Source organism: Vitis riparia, chromosome 5, assembly GCF_004353265.1.
Source record: "Vitis riparia cultivar Riparia Gloire de Montpellier isolate 1030 chromosome 5, EGFV_Vit.rip_1.0, whole genome shotgun sequence".
NCBI lineage: Eukaryota > Viridiplantae > Streptophyta > Magnoliopsida > Vitales > Vitaceae > Vitis > Vitis riparia.
Window position 1 is genome coordinate 6,195,912 of NC_048435.1, and position 21,034 is coordinate 6,216,945.

The 21,034-nt window shown below is 35.6% G+C and overlaps 3 protein-coding genes across 5 annotated transcripts; all 3 read left to right on the plus strand.

Annotated features, from left to right (window-relative positions):
* The first annotated feature begins 1,545 nt into the window (after positions 1-1,545).
* Positions 1,546-4,978, plus strand: LOC117914782 (protein transport protein SEC23). Its single transcript, XM_034830250.1, has 2 exons — positions 1,546-2,595; positions 3,164-4,978. Exons 1-2 carry the CDS (start codon positions 1,873-1,875, stop codon positions 4,820-4,822), a joined length of 2,382 nt encoding a protein of 793 aa, XP_034686141.1. The 5' UTR covers positions 1,546-1,872; the 3' UTR covers positions 4,823-4,978.
* Positions 4,979-5,131: 153 nt separating this feature from the next.
* On the plus strand, positions 5,132-7,389 carry LOC117914783 (cytochrome b561 and DOMON domain-containing protein At5g47530-like). Its single transcript, XM_034830251.1, has 3 exons — positions 5,132-6,371; positions 6,459-6,710; positions 6,794-7,389. Exons 1-3 carry the CDS (start codon positions 5,757-5,759, stop codon positions 7,079-7,081), a joined length of 1,155 nt encoding a protein of 384 aa, XP_034686142.1. The 5' UTR covers positions 5,132-5,756; the 3' UTR covers positions 7,082-7,389.
* A 1,340-nt stretch (positions 7,390-8,729) lies between these two features.
* Positions 8,730-19,513, plus strand: LOC117915092 (magnesium transporter MRS2-I-like). 3 transcript variants are annotated; one of them, XM_034830657.1, is made up of 11 exons: positions 8,730-9,233; positions 9,334-9,363; positions 9,924-10,071; positions 10,182-10,303; positions 16,266-16,379; positions 17,507-17,734; positions 17,821-17,865; positions 18,448-18,492; positions 18,591-18,620; positions 18,748-18,867; positions 18,962-19,513. In XM_034830657.1, exons 1-11 carry the CDS (start codon positions 8,994-8,996, stop codon positions 19,046-19,048), a joined length of 1,209 nt encoding a protein of 402 aa, XP_034686548.1. In that variant the 5' UTR covers positions 8,730-8,993; the 3' UTR covers positions 19,049-19,513. The 3 variants fall into 3 exon arrangements, with proteins under 3 accessions (XP_034686548.1, XP_034686550.1, XP_034686549.1); XM_034830658.1 differs by having other exon boundaries at positions 8,733-9,233; positions 16,266-16,340; XM_034830659.1 differs by lacking the exon at positions 16,266-16,379 and having other exon boundaries at positions 8,731-9,233.
* Positions 19,514-21,034: the final 1,521 nt, after the last annotated feature.

Here is a 21,034-nt window from a genome sequence, read left to right on the forward strand (position 1 = left end):
TTATAGTAATTTTATGAAGTGTTTTTTAGCTTAAAATGTGTTTTTTTTTTTTTAAAATAAATTGGGTTTTAAACAAATTTTATAAAATACTTTTAAATTTTTGAAAATTTATTTATATTGTTTTCTAAAAAAACACTATCAAATAAAACACACTGTCATTTGACAATGATTACATAAGACACATTTAATATTTCTAATACTTAAAAAGTTTTATCATTTAAGTTTTAAAAATGTTTTTTAGAATCACTCAAAAAAAAAATTTATATGTTTTTAGGAAAATCATCTATCAAATATTTTTTTATAAAATATTATAAATTATTTTCTAATACTATAAATAAATTTTTATATTTTTAAAAGTATTTCTTAAAATTTGTTAAATATCTATTTTTTTTTAATAAAACACTTTTAAATTAAAAGCACTTCCTAAAACATTGTCGGATGAACTCTAAAAACACTTCACATATCAAATGTTTTTATAAAAAATACTATAAAGTGATTTTTCAAACTTTTAAAAGAGTTTTTTAAATGTTGTCAAATATCTTCTTTTTTTTTTTTCAAAAACATTTTTGAAGCTAAAAGCGTTTTGTTGTGACATGTACTCTTAATCATTTTTTATTTTTATTATCAAAATTTTCTAGAAGTTTTATTTTCCTTATTTCATTAGAATTACTTAACTTATTTATTTAAATCAATTCATAACATATTCTCAAATCACAATCATTCTATTTATATTTAATTTTTTACTAAAATTAAAATATTATCTATATATAATTACACTATTATTCAATTGTACATATTAAAATATTTTTATATCAAAATTATATTATTTTATTTACAAAACTAATGCTTCCATTTTAATTTCTTTATATTATCTTTTTATATATGTCCAAAATATTTCTTATAGTCTTGTTCATTAAAATTAAATTTTCCAATAATTCAATAATTCTAATTTTATATATTGCTATTAAATATATAAAAATTTAATTCCAATAACGAGCATTAAAATTATTATTTTTGTCTAGTATAATTTTTTTTTTGATAAATTTAGATTATATTTGATTTTATTTCTTATTTTTTATAGCAAAACTAAATATAAAAAAAAAAGTAATTTTTTAATATTTTTAACACTTTTTAACAAATCAAACATAACATAAATTTTAATTTGTTTGAAATAATATGATAAAATTATAAGGAGCACCAATAGTATAGAATCATGCAAACACAATGTATCGTGGGAGTCAAACAAACAAATAACCTTCGAGGAACTATCCATACCCAATCGTATAGGTATTCTGTTACGAGTTTAAAAGAGCCTCGTAACTTTAAAATGTTTAATCTGATGTGAAATATCAAATAAATTTTTAGAACTTAAGTGACAATTTTAAGTGACATAAAGATTTGTTTATATGAGAAGTTTTGTCATGATACGATGACAAAGAACCATGGAAATTTTCTAAAAAAAAAAAAAAATCAGAATTTGCCTTGCGTGAAATAAAAGGTATCTATCTTATGATGCCCTGGATGGGCCTATTCTACTTTTCTTTGAAGTTTGAACCGCGAACACTCACGCGGGGCATCACGTGACCTTTTTCCCATTTGGCAAATTATACTTGGTAATGGTCCAAAACCAAATCCATGGCCGATCGTCCGATCATCAGCAACTCCGATCGATCTAGTCTTAACCAAAATCCCAAACCCTAGACCTGGTTCAGGGTTTTTCATCTTGTCAGTTATCATCTTCCCGTTTCCCTGTCTTTTATCTTCTTTTCTTTTCTTCCAAACAACTCCCATGCTCCTTGCTTTCTCTTAGGGCTGGGTCCCCCCCAATCCTTCGTACCCCATGAATCCAAGCTAAAATCCCAACCCAGCTCAATGGATTTCGTCGAATTGGAGACGATCGAAGGCCTCAGGTGGACCTGGAACTCATGGCCACCTTTCAAACCAGATGCATCGGCTCTAGTCATCCCACTCAGCATAATGTGTACCCCCTTGATGCAATCGAGCGAGCTTCCTTTGCTGCAATACGACCCTCTCATCTGCAGTCGGTGCGGCGCCGTCTTGAACCCCTACGCCCGCGTGGAGTACCAATCTCGCATCTGGGTCTGCCCCTTTTGTTACCAGAAGAACTCGTTTCCGCGTTCCTATAGTGGCATCGGAGAGAACAATCTTCCAGCGGAGCTGTTCCCCACTTACAGCACCGTCGAGTACCAACTCGGTCGCAAAAGCTCCAATCCCACCTCGAATTTGAATTTGAATCCGAATCCCAATTGGGGAAATGGGACGATGTCTTCTTCTTCATTATCGTCCTTCAGGTCGTCTTCATCTTTAGTATCGTCCTTTTCATCGTCCTCGTTGTCGGGTGCGGATTCTCGTGTGTTGGGACCGGCGTTTGTGTTTGTAGTGGACGCCTGCTCGGCTGCGGAGGAGCTTCGGGCGCTTAAGAATGAGTTGTTGCATGTTCTTGCGCAGTTGCCGGAAAATACTATGGTGGGGTTGGTTACTTTTGACTCGATGGTGTGTGTTCATGATCTTTGTTTCGCTGAATGCTCGAGGGTTGTGCTGTTTCATGGTGACCGTGAACTCTCATCGGATCAGGTATATGAACCCTCAATTTATGTTCTGTTTTGTTAAAAAATATGCGCAACTCCATGATTACTATTTATAGCAAAATATCTATTCTGTGGATTTCGGAATGGAAGAAAAAAACGGTTTACTCAGCTTTAGCTATTTTTCTGAGAGATATTTTTTTTAATACATTGCCATTTTAAGCATTGTTTTTCTTTTCTTTTTTCCAATTGGTTGCTAGCTGGTCGGCATATTGGTCTTATTGAATTCACCACCTCCTTTTCATCCATCTTTCGCAATACAATTTGGACATTCATGTTATAGAATTGACCTCTGCTTTTCTTACCCTGGCCTCCAAAGCTTTTACTCGTTGTGGGGCACCAGGACTGTAGTTTGGGTTGAAAGCCCTGTTGTTTGCTTGTTCATTTTATTAGTGGTACAAAATTAAAGTTTGGAAGGAATAAGGTAATAAAAAGAGATTTTCTTTTATCTTGTTGGAATTTCAATAGATTTCCGGCTCTGGAACTCTTTGGCATTTTCTCATAATTCGATATACTTTTATCTGCTCACCTTTTAGTAAATTGTTCCTTACCTGCAGATCCAACAATTCTTGGGTATTACTCGCACAAAGCAGCAGCAACTTGGAAAGACACCGACTGCTGAAAAGCAAACTTTTCTGGTTCCAGTATCTGAATGTGAGTTCAGTATCACAACAGCGATTGAAGAGATTCATTCTTCAGTGCAGGTCTTGCCAGGCCACCGCCCTCTTAGGTCCACAGGAGCAGCGATATCAGCTGCCATTGGACTTCTAGAAGGATGCTTGGTGAACAAAGGTTCACGGATCATGGTCTTTACATCCGGGCCTGCAACAGTTGGCCCTGGGATTATTGTAAACTCAGACCTGAGTAATGCCATCAGAACTCACCGAGACCTCATTAACGGTCATGCACCTTATTATAGAAAGTCTAGCGGCTTCTACAAGAAATTGTCGCAGAGATTATCAGATGCATCTATTGTTCTTGATTTGTTTGCTTGTTCTCTTGATCAAGTTGGAGCCTCAGAGTTGAAAGTCCCTGTTGAGACGTCAGGCGGATTCATGATGCTAGGGGAGTCATTTGAGTCAGATCAGTTCAGAAAATGCCTGCGGCACATATTCAATCGGGATGAAGAAGGGAATTTGATGATGTATTTTGATTCAACTATTGAGATAGTGACCACAAAAGATGTTAAACTTTGTGGAGCTCTTGGACCTTGTGTGTCCCTTCGGAAAAAGAACAGTTTAGTGAGTGAGAATGAGATTGGTGAGGGTGGTACTTATATGTGGAAGTTGGGCACACTGACTAATAAAACATGCATTGCTTTCTTCTTCCAAGTGGGTGATGAGCAGAAAGTTCAACCCGGTTCTGCATTCTTCATACAGTTCATAACACGTTATCTACATGGGAACATGGGAATGCGGAAAAGGGTTACCACTGTGGCAAGAAGATGGGTGGGGAAGCACTCACCAGAAATCGCCGCTGGGTTTGATCAAGAAGCAGCAGCTTCAGTCATGGCCAGACTTGCCATCCATCGAGCGGAGACGTGTTATGCTCGAGATGTCATCAGATGGCTGGATAATGAACTGATCCGTTTTGCTTCCAAGTTTGGGGACTACATACAAGAAGATCCATCTTCCTTTCGCCTGTCAGCCAACTTCTCTTTGTACCCACAGTTCATGTACCATTTAAGGAGGTCACAGTTTATTGACATCTTTAATAGCAGTCCTGATGAAACTGCTTTCTTCCGACTGATGCTGAACCGTGAAGGGGTGGTGGGTTCTGTTATAATGATACAACCCACCCTTTTCCAATACTCTTTTGATGGGCCTCCTGTTCCAGTCCTCCTGGATGTTCGCTCAATCTCTCCAGACGTTATTTTGCTATTTGATTCTTACTTCTATGTCGTAATTCATTATGGGTCTAAGATTGCTCAGTGGCGGAAGCTTGGGTATGACAGGGACCCAAACAATGAGAATCTGCGAAAGCTGTTGGAAGCCCCAGAGCTTGATGCAGAGCAAGTAGTAGCAGAACGGATTCCAGTGCCCAAGCTTATAAAGTGTGACCAACACAGCAGTCAAGCAAGATTTCTTCTTGCCAAGTTGAATCCATCTGTTACTCAGCATTCAACACACACGGATGGTATGGATTTCATATTTACTGATGATTTTAGCTTGCAAGTTTTTATTGAACACTTGCAGACCTTGGCAGTGCAAGGTTGATGAGGCAGATTTGTATAGAAGGTTTCTTCATTTTCTGTAATTATAGGAAAGGAAAAAAATCAGATATCGTTTTCTCAGAAAGAGGTGTATGGTTGTCCCTTGCTCCAGGTGTGAGGTTTTGTTTAAATAATTTTGCTTTTTGCTTTGTTTTACTAATCATTATGAATGAGTTTTCTCTAGTTATTCATCAGGCATTTGTCCTCTCAAATGGTTTCCCTGGTTGTATCTTTAACTTTCTGACTCCCATATCAACCCTGCTTCCATGGGACAATGACTCTTGTAGAAATCGACTTACAAATTCAATTGTCTTCATTTGGGCCTTTGTTTTCTCTAAAATTCTTCTTGGTTGAGAGCACATCGTCTTAAAATTCAGTCTAGAAGTTACTCGAGTGTTATCATGAATCATGTCTATTACTACTTCAATCAATATATGGATGTAACAAATATGTTTTTAAATTTCAAATAATTAAAATTCTGAGACAACATATTTTCATGCAATAAAACATTATTAAACCTATCTTTTATAGCTCCTGATTCCACAACTTAGTAATTTTATCCCACGTAACCTTGTTAGGACACAGAATCCTAACATGGAGTACGTTGATGCATTAGAAATTAAAATAGAAAGATCGATAGGCCTCCAAAAACTTAATGCCTACATAGGAAAATTTAGGAAGGCAGGAAAATAGATTGTATATGGGGTATGGTATTGACAAATTAATGAAGTAAATCAAAATTAAAAGGATACAGCCAGTTCGAGATTCACCCAAGATTTGGAAAGTTTCCTAATTCCAAATGTTCCTCTGCTTAAGAACATAGGCTTCGACCCACCAAATTAGCAACTATAGTATATATATGTATGCATACATAGCCAACTGCCTTTCACTCACGCAAGTCCCATAGTCTCTCCCTCTTTTCCTATTCCAGTGTAGCCATGGCCAACCTTTTCAAATCTCTGCAACTTTTATGCCTTTTGTTTTCTCTGTTAATGTCCCTTTCCCATGCGCAATCCTGCACCAGTGGCAACTTTCCCAACAACCAGATCTTTAGTTCATGCTATGATCTTCCAGTTCTGGACTCTTCCATTCACTGGAACTATGACCCCTCTTCCCAGTTGGTCCAATTGGCTTATAGGAAAACTGGAGTGGTTCCTTCCACATGGATTTCCTGGGCCATCAATCCTACTACCAGGGGCATGGTTGGATCCCAGGCGCTTGTTGCTTTCCAGGGAACTGATGGGAGCATGACCGTTTACACCTCTCCAATAACAAGCTACCAAACTCAGCTGCAACAAGGCAGTTTGAGTTTCCCGGTCTTTGATCTTTCTGCTATGCAGGAAAACTGCGATATGATTATATTTGCTACCATACAGCTTCCTGGGAACACCACAATGGTGAACCACGTCTGGCAAGAAGGCCCGGTCTATAGGAATGTTCCTGGGATTCATGCGTTGTCTGGAGCTAACATGCAATCCTTTGGAAGCATTGATTTTCTTTCGAGGAAGACTGCAGCCACTAGAGGATCAGGAAAGTCATGGGATATGAAAACTGTAAGTGATTCAATTTATCTTCTGTGATTAACTGTTGCTTAATGCCTACATTGGAGTTTGAATATTTTCTTGACTCTGGATTTTCAGGTTGATGTCCTGGTGAATACAATCAGTTGGGGTACTCTAATGCCTATTGGAGTCATCATAGCAAGGTACCTAAAAGCATCCAACACAGGTCCAGCTTGGTTCTACCTCCATGTTTTCTGCCAGTGCACTGCCTATGCTGCCGGTGTTTTTGGTAGGGCAACCGATCTCATATTAGACTATCGGTCACTAGGAATCCAACACACCATCCACAGATACATCGACATTGCCCTCTTTGTTTCTGCCACACTTCAGGTATGTGATTGCCTTGATTTGGACACGGTCAATTGGCATAGTCATCCCGTAATCTATTTGACCATATTTGTTTGGTTGCTTAGGTTCTTGCTCTCTTCCTGAGGCCCAAGGAGGAACATAAACTACGACAAATATGGAACACATACCACCATTTGATTGGCTACGGCACCATCATCCTGGGCGTGTTCAATGTTTTCAAAGGCTTTGATATATTGAAACCCCAGAAGAAGTGGAAGATTATTTACATCCTTGTAATTTCTGGGTTGGGCATCATTTCAGTTGGGCTGGAGTTTATTATGACATATGTGAAGTCTAAGAAGGCCGTAGTTCATTCCCAGGCGCCACCCAATCCACAAGAAGAGGAAGCTTAGATGGAGAAGACATGCATCTGAATCAATTGGCTGTTCTTTCACAATCAACAGGAAGCATTTTTTATCTTCTTAATTAATAGTCCTACACTAGAAAATTAGGAAAAGAAAATTGAAGAAAAGCAAACAAAAATTTATGTTGGGGATTCGAAGGTGCAGCCCACTCATTCTCCCTCAATTCTAATTTGGTTGCAACTATCATATATCTACCACAAAACTCAGGGATGGATGTTTTTATTTTTATTTATTTATTGTAATAGAGAATGAATTACTTCATCATTCAATACCATCTCTCTGTGAGTTTTTTTCCACATTTTATTAGAAACTTAAAAAGATTATAAAAATGAATATTTAAGGTGCTGTTTGGATGTACTTCTTATTTTCTATTTTTAAAAATAAAAAATAACAATAACTTTTTCATAAAATGTAAAAATTCTTTAAGCCTTCTCTTAAAAAATAATTACTTTTAAAAAAAATTATAATTATAAAAAATTTAAAACATAAAAGTAAGTTCATACTTTTTATAACAGTTATTATATTTTTTATATATAGAAATTGCAATTATTTTCTATTTTGAAAAACATAAAGCATGAAACATATTACTTAAAAATATTTTAAAATATTAAAATTTGTATTTAAAGGTCAAATGCAATCTTTAAAGGTGTTGATATACACTCATATATTACTTTTCATATTCTACTTGGAAAGTGATGTCATAAATTGATTTTTATTTAATTAAAGTATTTAAAAACATTAAAATTAGCTTTATTTTTAAAGTTCAATGCCTAAGCAAAAAAATTTAATTGCACTTTATTAAATATTAAGCAAAAAGATAAAATTTTTAAATACATCTCTAACCCGTTTATTTTAATTTCAAATTTGTCTAATTAATTAACACACCAAAAAAAAAAAGAAAAGAAAATGAAAAAAATGGAAGGAAAATAAAATATAAATTATTTTATATATTACTTTAAATTTATTTAACTTATTTTTCTTCTTTTATATAAAAAATAAATAATTTAAAAATATGTAAATTTATAATTAATTTTAATTATATTTAATTTTTTTTGGAGAAATTAATTTTTTATAGAATTTTTTTTTTGGATACTTTACTTTCCGGGAAAGGAAGTCTCCCATATTTGGAATTTACATAAATTTTCTTTTATAACAGTCCATAGATGGATAAATATTTAATTTATTTACTTCCTTGGAAATAAGTTTTACATGTGCCAAGAATAGACAATGGACTACTGTCATCATACGTCCTACGCTCACAGCAAAAAGGAGGAAACTGCATGAATCCATGTCTAACAGCTTGTTAACGAAAAGTACACTAATTTATACAAATTTGGCGTCAAGCCGCCCGTGGCATGACTCACCTCAACTGCCGCTGAGCGCTTTTGACTTCAGAAAAGTGACAGCGTCGCATTCATACAGACGAATAATGCCTTTTATAATAGGAAATAATAATTTTTTCTGTTCAGTGACGTTTGTGGCCGTCGATTTAGCATATATTCTATTGCTTAAAAAACGCAGTATTGTTTGAATTCAGCGAATAATTCCAAACAGGTAATTGGAAAAATATTAATTTAATTCTATATGAGTGCAGACCGGATGAAGGCCAAGGTGTTAGTGAAGATAGAGAGTTACGCAAACGGTGAAACCTTTTGTTTCTGAATATGTTGGGAACACGTGGCGACGTGTGAGTGGTTAATCGGAGAGAAAAACGGAAAAAAGGAGAGAGAAAAAACCAACAGTTTGGAGCATGGAAATATGAAAATATTTCTGTCCCAGAAGGAAAAGGAAAGAATAGTTTTCTGGGAAGAGGTGTGAGAAGCGAAGATGTAGTTGGTGTTCTGTGGATTGGTGTAGATCTTGGAGAAGCGGGTTGCAGGGTTTGATATGGTAAGGAGAAATGGGTCGAGAAGGATACGTTGTGCCGGCGGACCCGCAGGCAGCAATGAAGAAGAAAACGGCGTCGAGGAATTGGATAATGATGGATTGCAGTGGAGAGAAGACTGTTCTCGATTTGGACAAGTATGCGATTATGCATCGTGTTCAGATTCATGCCAGAGATCTTCGGATTCTTGATCCCCTCTTGTCCTACCCTTCTACTATATTGGGTCGAGAGAGGGCCATTGTTCTGAACTTAGAGGTTCCTTTCTTTAAATTTTTGGGTTTTGTTTTGATTGTTTTTTGTTTGATATTTTGGGTTTTGATATATTTTTTGCCTTTTTTATTCTTGGGTGTTTCAGCATATCAAGGCTATCATCACTGCTGAAGAGGTCAGTTGTTTAAATCTATGTTTCCTTTTCTTTATTTTCTTTGTTTGATTATTATTTAGTTGAAACAATGCTTGCAGTCTATGCTTGGTAGAAGAAATTCAAATTAATGCTAGGTATCACATCAAACAATATCATTTTGCTACAAAACAGAGTGGGAATTTTATGCTGGAGAGCACATGTGTTGATCATGCTACTCGGTCAATGGTATTAGAGCATTGAATTTTCTTCTGACTCTCAATTGGATTTATGAGTTAAGATATAGACTTTGAAATGTTGGGAATTTGTCCAAGGTCTACATAGACTAAATTGTCATAATCTAATTAAAAGTTAGAAAAATAATGTTTAGGATGACCGGTTTTGGGAATGATTCCATTTGGGGTTTGACACATGTCAATTACATGCTTTCTGTTGAAATTAAAGTGACATCTTATATGATATATCTATGTTGAAAAATGGTATCTCATGCTCAGCAAGCTCGCTTGTTCATTTGATATTTGCAAACTACCTACTTTTTGTTCAATCTTGTGTTAAGTTGTTATTGTGATTTCATTATTGGATAGGTGTTGCTTCGAGATCCATCAGATGAAAATGTTATTCCTGTTGTTGAGGAGCTTCACAGGCGACTGCCTCCTGTTAATGCCTTTCGCCAAGGTCAAGGAGATGGGAAAGATTATGGGCACCATGATGTTGAAGCAGGTGAAGAAGATGGTATGTCTCACTAATCTAGTGGTTTTGAAGGAAATAATATGAATACAAGTAGAGATTTTTCTGTCTTTCTTGAAAATTAGTTTTCTAAATGATCTGTGTCATAAATGTAGAGTCTCCCTTTGAATTCCGGGCTCTTGAGGTGGCTTTGGAAGCCATTTGTAGTTTTCTTGCTGCACGTACAACTGAACTGGAAACTGCTGCTTATCCAGCTTTGGATCAGCTTACGTCCAAGGTGAGTAGGACTTTTCTTGTTTTCTTTTAATATTTCTGCATATAGGAATAAATTTTGTCCAAGATCATTAGTTTTCTGATGTCAACTTAGGGTCACCAATGGTGGAACCAGAAACTTTTGTTAGGGGTGCAAGGGGAAAAATTGTGCATTATACTATCCATTGATAAATTTTAAAAACTGTTATTTGTACCCTTGTTATAAGAGAACTTTGGAGGTCTTTTGGTCATGAGATGTTGGAGATGGATTGGTACAAATGGGGGTCTCCACCTATTTATAGGCTTGCAAGGAGCACTATAGAACTTATACCCTTCTTGTGTATTTTAGTGCATCTACAAACCTCTGTTATTCCTTCAAGTTCTATATACAACCATGTGAATTTGCTTATTTGTTTGCCTTTGGTCTTTAGTTTTTTAGGGATCACTTGCAACAAATAATCTTCACTCATTGCCCATTAAGCAATATTCCTGAACCAGTCTTGTTGTCAAGCTTTTGTTAATTCTCTCTTAAGATTCATTTGTAATGTCATGAACCATTATTAGTTATTGATTGCTAATTTTCCAAAATGTTTCTGACATGGTTGAAAATGAGGAATTATCCATACCTCAAACTTCGCAAAATCTGTTTTGGATTAGCTTTGCTGCTTGAAATAATGAGCTCTTTTAAGCCATATATTAAAGGACTGGTTTAGGAACCTAAATTCAACCTGATTATAAAGGAGTTGGGCTAGGCCTTTTAACTCAAAACCAACCCAATTTTATTTTTTCTACACATACTATGTATAAACATCTTTTAGTTTTTAGAAAGTTTTCATATTTTTAAATTTTGGTTTCTAAGTTGGTTCCAGGGAACTGTTTTTTTATTTTTTATTTTTATTTATAATTAATTGATAATATATTAAAAGTGCCCATCAGAAAGAGGCATTCATAGTTCACAGGAAGTAGACATCTAAGAAAAAAGAAGAAATAGCCAATGATTACAATCATAATCTAATAATTAGTGCTTAACCACTTAATTAAATCTACCAAGGATGGGGAACCAACTTGAACAACATCCTTAAGAGACACATGAGACCACATGTATAGATTAGAAATTAGGACGCCCTTAAGAGATTGATTCATGTGTTGCACCCCTTCAAATATTCTTTAGTTACATTCCTTCCAAATTATCCAAAATAGGCAAAGTGGAGCTATTCTCCAAGCCTTTATTCTCTTCTTGCCTGTAGAACTGCTATTCCAGCATATTGGCAAGTCTTTCACCGGAAGAGGAAGAATCTACAAAATGCCAAAGAAAGAGAGCAATAAGTGCCATGGCCCCTTAGCTTCCCCACAATGGTTGAGGAGATGGTCTACTTCTTTCACATTTTTTCACATATAACAATAATAGGCCAAGACCAAACCTCTTCTTTTAAGTTCATGGTTATAATTTTCCTCAAGTCGCTTCCCATGTGAAGAAACCCACCTTGGTAGGAGCCTAAGAGCCCCACACTATCTTTGAGGGGAAAGACACTTCTCCCTCCAACTTCAAGGTAGAGTAGAAGGACTTAACTAAGGCTACCCGCCTCTTGCTAGTCTTCCAAACCATTTTATCATCATCTCTGATACTCCTTCCTAACACGTATAACTTCCAAAGCAACTCTTCAACATTGTTCACCTCCCAATCTTGGAAATGTCTCAAGAAGCATGAGTTCCAGAATATCGGCCCACTCTCTACCACTTGACCATCATTTACCCATAACTCTTTAGAAGCAGCAAAAGAGAATAGAGATGGAAAAGAATCCTTCAAAGGAACATCACCACCCCATTCATCTTGCCAAAATTTGATTCTTCTCCCTTTGCCCACCTTAAATCTTGTCCGTGACTTAAAAAATCCCCATCCTTTCCTTATCGACTTCCATGAGCCAATGCTATAACCTTTTTCTTTTCTTTTTTTTTTTGATAAGTGAGCCAATGCTATAACCTTCCCTTCCTACTTAAGAGCACTACCTACCTGTCTCCTCTCCAAACTTGCCCACTTTGACCTTTCTCCAAAGCATATCCCTCTTTAGAACAAATCTTCAACACTATTTTCCTAGGAAGGCTTTATTAAGAGTGGGCAGGTCCTTGATGCCTAAACCCCTTTCTTTTTATCTTTGCAGATCAATGAGTCTTCTATTAGACGATGTTTCTTCTCAAGGCCCCCTCTTCTCATAGGAAATCCCTCTAAATTTTCACTGGTCTCAAAGCCATTGATCTAGGAATAACAAAAAGGGGCATGAAGTATATTGGTAGGCTGCTGAGAGTATTTTTTTATTAAAATGAGTCTCCCACCATTTAAGAGAGATTCACTTTCCTGCATTGCTAGTCTTTTAGAAAACCTATCCTCTACTACATCCCAAGTGGCTAATGCTTTGGGAGGAGCTCCTAGGGGCATGCCTAAGTAAGTTACAGGCAACATTCCCCCTCCTCTCGCAGGAACCATTTAAAGTGGTTCAGTTCACATTCGGTGCTTTTTCCAACCTCAACTCAATTCATTGCCTGCTCTACATTCAAGTATTCTATTGTCATCACTGGCCACAGTTTAGAATGCCTCTACCAAACCTCATAAGTAGGCCCTTTTCAAGTTTAGATGAAATGTGATTGACACATTCCAACTTGGATTCAAATTAAGTAATCATGTCTTCCATAGGTTGTGAGAGAATACTCGCAATGTCCTTGTTTCTTAACCTGAATTCCGATGTAGTGTTAAGTTTCATTTACAGTTGTTTAAATCACTCTCGGTCTTTCGTGGTGGAAGCTTTCTCTTGGAATTTCATATATCTTGGTCATGATTTATCCCTATGGCACAACAAGCTTCACTTATGAATAGAGCTCTCCTTCGATTTTCCTAGAATAGTTGCTACAGTTTCATCTTTAAACTTTTGGAAGGCAGCCCAAAGAATTTACTGAGAAATAAGATCTTTGAAAGTCAATTGAGAGCTGAGTGTGGTCCAAACACATAATATGATAGATCTTCCTTTTCAGTTAGAATTGAATTATGAGGTAGCCAACCCAACCCCCCACCCACCCACTCTCCCTGAAACGATCCTATCAAATCTATCAATTAAATGCTGAAGAAATACATAACAGTTGAATCACTGGATTTCCCGTTCTTGACAATGTTGGCTGATCAAACCAAATAATAACTCTCTCCTTTCTTTGCCTACCAAAAAAAAAAAGGCCCTCTTTGGCAGAATGTGTTGCTAAACCTGCTGATTAAGCAACATGGTCTCTGTGATCAATTAGATTGCATCTAGCATGATGTAAAGGTCTACTCAAGTGGCAAAGGTTTGGGGTGGGGACATGGGGTTCTAGGTTCCTCGGAAAAGGAAATTTTACCTATAAAAAAAACAACCTATTTTCTTAGATATTTCTTGGACTCATGTTCTAGGTTCTGTTTTGAGGTTAGACAATTTCTGCCTGGTAAAAATGTATCACATTGTTGTTCTTTGGAAATTTTGGTATTTTTACTGAGGTTTTTCTGTGGGTAAATGTGAGTGCATAAATTAATGTGCAGTGAAGTGGGGCGAACTCTAGTATATGGTGTATAGAAGAAACGTCCAGGAAAATAAAAACAAAAGAGAAAATAACCAGGAGATGCAAAACATAAAGAAAAAGGGCATTCACAAAAGAACAACCACTGTGCAATGGAAGGGAGTGTGACATACAAACTCCTTAGCCTGGTGATACAAGAAGCACTGATTCACAATAGTCCAACCCCTTCTCATTAGCTTAGCTATGGTGAAAATCTTCTTCAATGTTGCTTCCTGAGCGACAAATCCCACCTTGGGGCCACACAAACACCACAACTGAAAAAGGGAAAGAATACAAGGTGCTTGGAGAGAACTCTAGAAAATGATTCAATGTTCTAGATAACTTCCATCAGAGGGAAATCATCTCACCCAATAATATGCTTAAGTTGTGAACAAGGATGTCATTATCATCAAATCCTTTGATTGAACAAGGATGTCAATAACCCTAATAACCCTTCAAGCTCCAACCATCCACAACAGTGCTCTCCTAAGGGATTTGGATATGGATGTGGAAGGTTCCAAATTCTTTGCCAGCAGGAACAGAAAATAAAATGTTACTTATAAAATTTAAATTTAAATTGGAAAAAAAAAAAAGTTTTCACTTTACTCTTACATTAGAAGCCCAAAAATAAAAAGATCTTGAAATAGATTCCCTTTGACGAAAACATGAATATTTCTAATACCCAGACCGCTTGTTTCTTCATGGTGCAAACAGTAGAGCATTGTACTAAATAAATCTTATTAACGTGTTCTATACTGCCACAAAGAAAATCCTGTTTGATCTTTTGCTGAACATCTTCGAACTGAGACCTCTACTACAGAAGCAGACTTAAAGTACATCATAAGACTGGGCCAAGTACTTTTGAGAAGCATGAGTTAGCCTCTTTAGATAAAGATTCCCCTTTTCACATCACAGTTCTTCCTCAAAACATTCCACCATTGAGTTCCAAGCAGCAGAAGTTTTGTTTGAAGCCCCCACACACCCACCCGAAAAGGCATATCCCAATTGGTTGACAGAAGCTGCCCATCCCACACCACCTTAGCAGGGTAGCCAAATCTTCCTTTTTTTTTTCCACAGATCCTATTTGGATAATAAGTTCTTTTAGTATTAACATTAGGCTTTTTGCAAAATTTTATGCAATTTAATTTGTCACTCTTTCTTTATCTAGTTCATTGAAATTCAGCAGTGTGGAAAAGAGATACGAGAGCTTTTATTGAGGAGGAAGATGGAAGCAACTTGGGGATTTGTTCAATGGTGGAGATGAGTGGGTACTTTTTTTTTTTTGGTAATGCCTTAAAGGTTTGAGATTCAGAGAGACTCCCTTTGGGGAGGTTTTAGCATGGAAATTTGGTGAGGTGGTTCTATATGGTGGTGTAGGAAGTTGGGGCCTAGCCTTGGAGTTGGTATGTGGAAATGGATCATGATGGATCGGATGATTTTTAAGAACCTCTTAGATTAGGATGTGGTTTAAATTCGCTGTTTCATATGATATCTCCTGTGTGGATGCTTGTTTGACAATATATTTTCCTTACTTGGTTGACTTCACATAAAAGGTGAGAGGTGGCTTACTGGTTGGGAGATACACTGGAATTGTAATTGTTGAGAAAAAAACTCAAATTTTTTTTTGGTCAAGGCTCCTTCCATCTTTTAGGATCTATGTACTGGATGAGTCAATGAGTAGCTAATGGTGAATCATTTCTTTAATTATCTTTGTGTTTTGGAGAAGGATTTTTCTCTTTTGATCGCCCCTTGAAAGGTTTTTTCTTTTGACAAATGGTTTGGGATAAGATTTTAATCATAGAACATTTAACTAGCAGAAAATGGTGGATCTGAATAGGTATTATGTGTAGGGGGGAGTGTGAGGATGGTGGATGTCTCATTCATTATGGACTGACCTTTGGAGTTATACCTGTGTCTCTGGTGCCCCTACACATAGTGGTGAGGCAGCTTTATGGTGGATTTGTGGTTTTACCAATTGTTGGTCTCTAGATCCTGGAAAAGGGGTTTGGTGGGGCAACTTTTGGAAGCTGTGAGCTCCCTGTATTTTAGCTAAGGTACTTAAATCCATCTATTCTTCTTTGTTGGCTGCAAGGAGGTTAGAGCAGTTCTGTTGTTGAGTTCTTAGATTTTTGGAAATTGGCATTGGTCTAGCTACCTACCATATATCTGGTCACTCTATATCTGATCACCCTATATATATATATATATATTTCATAGGTAAATTTTTTTTCCCCATTAAGACTTGAACCTAGAACCTCCCACAAACCCTCCCCATCCCTTTACCACTTGAGCCAGGCCTCAAGGGCTTAATCACCCTATATTGTTTCAGATATGCCTCTTTCTTTTTGTTTTTTTTCTTCTGAGCTTGCTGCTTTTGTCATCTTTCATCATTAAGTGTCTTCTGTAAACTGCAGATTAGTAGCCTTAATTTGGATCGGGTTCGTAAATTGAAGAGTGCAATGACGAGATTGACTGCTCGGGTTCAAAAGGTATGCTTGGGTTCAAAAGGTGTGATCACTTCTTCAATGGTAATAGAACATGTACATCACTTTCCTACTTTCCTCGTAATTCCAACTAATGTGGCAGGAAGTCTCAATGTTATTAATTATAGTCAATTAAGATCTCAAATGGTGAATGTTCTGCCTGACCATACTTGTATGGCATCAAATTAAATTGAGAGAGTTTCAGAAAAATCCACTTTATATCCCATATAATTACAATATAAGAAGGTGATCATAGTTGAAACTCTCATTAATAAGAAGAACTAACAATAGATTTGGAATTGATTCCTGCCTTTTCCTTCTCTTTAATTGTAATAGTCAATTTAAGATCTCAAAAAGTGAGGCAAAGGTCTTTGAAATTGATTCCTGCCTGGCACCCACTTTTATGTAATTGATGAACTATGCACTTCTTGGCCTTTCACCAAATGACACCAAACCCCATGTAACCAATCTTGGACTAGCATTTGCTGTGAAACCTGAATGAGACAAGTTCAAAAATTTTGTGGAATGAGTCCATAAGAATGAACTATCTTGAAGAGCTTGAATGGTTGATTTGTATGATAGATTAATTCAATTCTTAAATATCTAGTCCCTTATCAGATTTTGGGTCTTACATTTGTGCCATGCTAGCATGTGCAATTTTTTTTTTTACTCCAACAGAAGTCCATTGCCAATTCAATGGATTTTTCAAATACTAAAACATGAAATTTCTACCCTCTTATCCCATTCTCTGCAATTAGAGCAGTGGGACAGGCTGATGGGAGGATAAGGGCCTACAAAATTTTAAATTAGTAAAAATAGGCTTAGTAAAATTTGGTGAAATGATTTTTTTAATAGAAAAAGAAAACTTTGGGGAAGTAAAATAAGAACAAGTTTAGGTGTATACTCTGACAAATTTTTTAGAAGTAATGACAATGGAAACAAGCCTGCCAGATTTGTGGTTTGTACTGATATGTATCAAGGCATAGATAAAGTCATGGTCTGGATGCTTCATTGCACCTCTCTGCATATCTCTATTCAATTTAATTATTATTAATTTATTACCATTATTCTGACATTTTCCATCAGCAGCAGTTGATCAATTATCTGCTCAATTTGTATGCTTCACAGCCTTCACACTAAAGACTTCATATGGTGCTCATAACTGATTTCAGGTGAGGGATGAGCTTGAACAACTTCTGGATGATGATGATGATATGGCTGATCTTTATCTGTCCAGAAAATTGGCTGGTGCATCTTCACCAGTTAGCGGCTCAGGTGCCCCCAATTGGTTTGCTGCCTCCCCCACTATTGGCTCAAAAATCTCCAGGGTGAGTAGAGCAAGTGTGGCTACAGTTCGTGGAGATGAGAATGACGTTGAGGAGCTTGAAATGTTACTTGAGGTTATAACATTCATATCAGTCTTGTTTGTCATGTTTTATTGACAGTTAAGAAGTTATCATCTAAAGTGTGGTGAAATGTCATGCAGGCTTACTTTATGCAAATTGATGGCACATTGAACAAATTAACTACGGTATGGGTGTATCTTGTCATTGTTAACCATTTCTATTCTTAGCAACCTACAGGAGCATGAAATTCTGTGGAATACATTGTGATTTTATTCTTAGCCTTTCCATCAGTGAGTTATATATAACAGATTATTGATGCATTTTCTTATGCGCATTTTGTTCTTTTCAAAACAAAAAATGGAAAGGTGGAGAAAATACCTTTGGTACAAGTGATATGACGAAATGAAAATGTTGGTTTGAAAATTTAGAAAAATGACATGTACAAAATTATGGTTCTATCTTTTTCTCCACTTAACTTGACAATGGCAGACTAGGTAGCATCAGATGAAATTGCCCACGCCTACCCAGAAATGGGCAATATAATCAGACTTTCTTGTGTATATTAACTCATAAATAAACTCTTTGCCTATTCTTTACTTTCTATGCATAATTCTTTCATGTTTCTATGCCCTTTCAGTTGTGCATCTGCCCTTTGTATGATCTGCTATCACATCTGGATTAGCATAAACTAATTAGTTGACCTATGAAAGGATAAAACTTATGATACTTATTTCAAAATTATGACAGTTTAACTTGAAATTTTGTAGTTGCGAGAATATATTGATGATACGGAGGATTATATCAACATTCAGGTATCATCTTGAAGCTTTATTACTTGAAATTAACAGGTATATTGGGTCAAATATGAATGTTTCTTTCATCTAAGTTGACCTCATGTTCAATTTTGCAGCTTGACAATCATCGAAATCAGTTGATTCAGGTGCTTGTATCATTCTCTCTTATGTAACACATCGCTATTGCTGTCATCATCTAAGTCCTTCAATCATATTGGAAGTTCTTATAGATTTAGTAGATTTATTTTATTGTTTTCCACCTTATGGCTGCAGTTAGAGCTCTTTTTAAGTTCTGGAACAGTTTGTTTATCCATCTATTCTTTGGTGGCTGGAATATTTGGCATGAATATTCCCTATACTTGGAATGATAATCATGGGTTCATGTTCAAATGGGTATGCAATTATTTCATCTGGTAAATTTGGTTGTGAAGTTTTGAATGGATATACTATGCCGTACCCTTGAATGTTTCTCTTTTCCTGTTTTCAGGTGATTATCGTCACAGGTGTAAGTTGTGCTCTTCTTTTCATAGTGATCATGTCATATGCTCGGCACAAGGGTCTTGTTGGATCCTGAAATCTATATATCAAGTAGGCCATGCAGGATGAGTTTTAAGAATCACTGGAATAATACCCTAGGGAGGGTTGCTGAGTCTTATCAGAAAAATGTGAAGATGCTGTACCCTTCCTTGGATTGGTGGCCCCTTGGTTTTCCTTATAGATTGCCCTTGGTAGCTCTGCTGGCATGGTTAATTTATCTCCCTTTATCTAAGAGATTAGGGATCTGATCTGGCATCATTGCTTTAGTTCCAAGGTTGTTGTGTCTTTATAGAAACTACCAACAGCCTGATTAACCCATTTCAGGCACCAACAGAACTGTACAATCACTCTACAGATTACTACGGTATTCTTTTAATTTTGATTCATACTTGTTCTTACATCTCTGATATATGGCTGACTTGGGTTGGACATAGTGCTAATGTTCTGCAAAACATATCTGTAACTAATAATAACAATGCAATTGTATTTCCAGTATTATATCCGTGAAGATGATCAGTGACATTCGATACAAACTCGATCAATCTCTGTGAAGTTTGAAATTTGTTCAGCATCATCAATGTATTACTCATTCTTCCCCACTAAGTTTGAGGTTGATGGTTGTGGAACTGATGTAGCTTTGCATTCATTGTTTTTGAAGAAATCTTTTCCTTATTTACCTGATGGTAATGTGGTTGCAGAAAAGTTTTGGATTTTTTCATATAAAGTTTTGCACACAGGAGGATGAGTGATGAGCAACTCTTCAGCATTAGGGTTTTCCTTCATACTCTGAATTTCTGTTTTGATTCTCTTCTCTGAATCCATGAGTTGGACAGTCAACTACTGCATGTTGTTTGGATGCCTAGCATACAGAAACATGAGTTTGTTTCATAATTGTTTTCCTCCATGGGCCCACATTAACATTTGCTTCAAACTCAACATACATGCCCAGCCAGGTCTTCTTCTCAAACTCTTCATTCTCTTCATCCAGTTCTAAGTTTTTTCTTTCTTCTCATGCAGTTGACCTAGGAAGCCCATTTGGAACTTATCCATTTCTTCCTTTTTTTCTTTTTTATTTTTTATTTTTTGTTCATTTGGTTTTTTGTAATGATTTCAATTGGAATTTGATTATTCACCACGTACAAGGATCCCCGCCAAGCATACATGGCTGAATGGTTAAAGCACTTGACTCATAAATAAATTTATAACGTACATTGTATTAATAAATATAATTCTTTTCAATCTATGATAAAATATCTATAATTCAATCCTAAATAAAAACTCATAATCATTCATGGAATTATTAAAATGATTATTAGACAATAACTTGGTATGTAATTTTTTTCAAAAATTATTGTTTGGTTATCAAGAAATACAATCAAAGTCTTTATTTATATCCAAACACCAAGGCTATGTTTGCTTAGCTGAGTAGAATAGCGTAAAATATGTATAACCTAAAATGTCATTTCTAATGAAAAAGATTGGTTTTGGTATCATACTCAATAGGATATATTATACCATAGTTATATTTGATTTGTAAAGAAATTAAAAATGAAATGAAAAACATATTACAATAATATTTCTTTTAAAAAAAGATAAGAATCATATTGCATCATCACATAAATGGTATTAAAAAAAGTATGAAATTTCTCCCATGTTTAGGATTATATGAAAATCATTCTATAATCTATACTTTAGTAAATACTTTTTATTTCTTTATTAATAATATTCATGACTAAAATATTTAAAATTTATAAAATAAAAAATTATATTATTTCCTTAAATTTATAAAAACAACTTTTATATACATATATTACAATATACTTTATATATGTATTTTTAGGAAAAGTGGGTTTTGGCTTCTTAATTTGAAAAAATATAGAAAAAAGAACCTTAAGTTTTTAAAATTTGTATTATCTTCGTTCATTTAAAAATAATTTAAAATAAATGCACATTTTTATGAGTAAGATAACTATTTTCCCAAAATGATCTTTTTACTTGTCATGTCAATAAAACAAATTGACAA

Excerpts from the sequence above, each read along its gene's own strand:
- LOC117914782 (XM_034830250.1), top strand. The coding sequence starts at position 1,873 with ATGGATTTCGTCGAATTGGAGACGATCGAAGGCCTCAGGTGGACCTGG. Across the intron at positions 2,596-3,163 it reads GTGAACTCTCATCGGATCAG|ATCCAACAATTCTTGGGTAT; the intron begins GTATATGAACCC and ends CCTTACCTGCAG.
- LOC117914783 (XM_034830251.1), top strand. The coding sequence starts at position 5,757 with ATGGCCAACCTTTTCAAATCTCTGCAACTTTTATGCCTTTTGTTTTCT. Across the intron at positions 6,372-6,458 it reads AGTCATGGGATATGAAAACT|GTTGATGTCCTGGTGAATAC; the intron begins GTAAGTGATTCA and ends CTGGATTTTCAG. Across the intron at positions 6,711-6,793 it reads TTGTTTCTGCCACACTTCAG|GTTCTTGCTCTCTTCCTGAG; the intron begins GTATGTGATTGC and ends TTGGTTGCTTAG.
- LOC117915092 (XM_034830657.1), top strand. The coding sequence starts at position 8,994 with ATGGGTCGAGAAGGATACGTTGTGCCGGCGGACCCGCAGGCAGCAATG. Across the intron at positions 16,380-17,506 it reads GTGTGATCACTTCTTCAATG|GTGAGGGATGAGCTTGAACA; the intron begins GTAATAGAACAT and ends AACTGATTTCAG. Across the intron at positions 17,866-18,447 it reads CATTGAACAAATTAACTACG|TTGCGAGAATATATTGATGA; the intron begins GTATGGGTGTAT and ends GAAATTTTGTAG.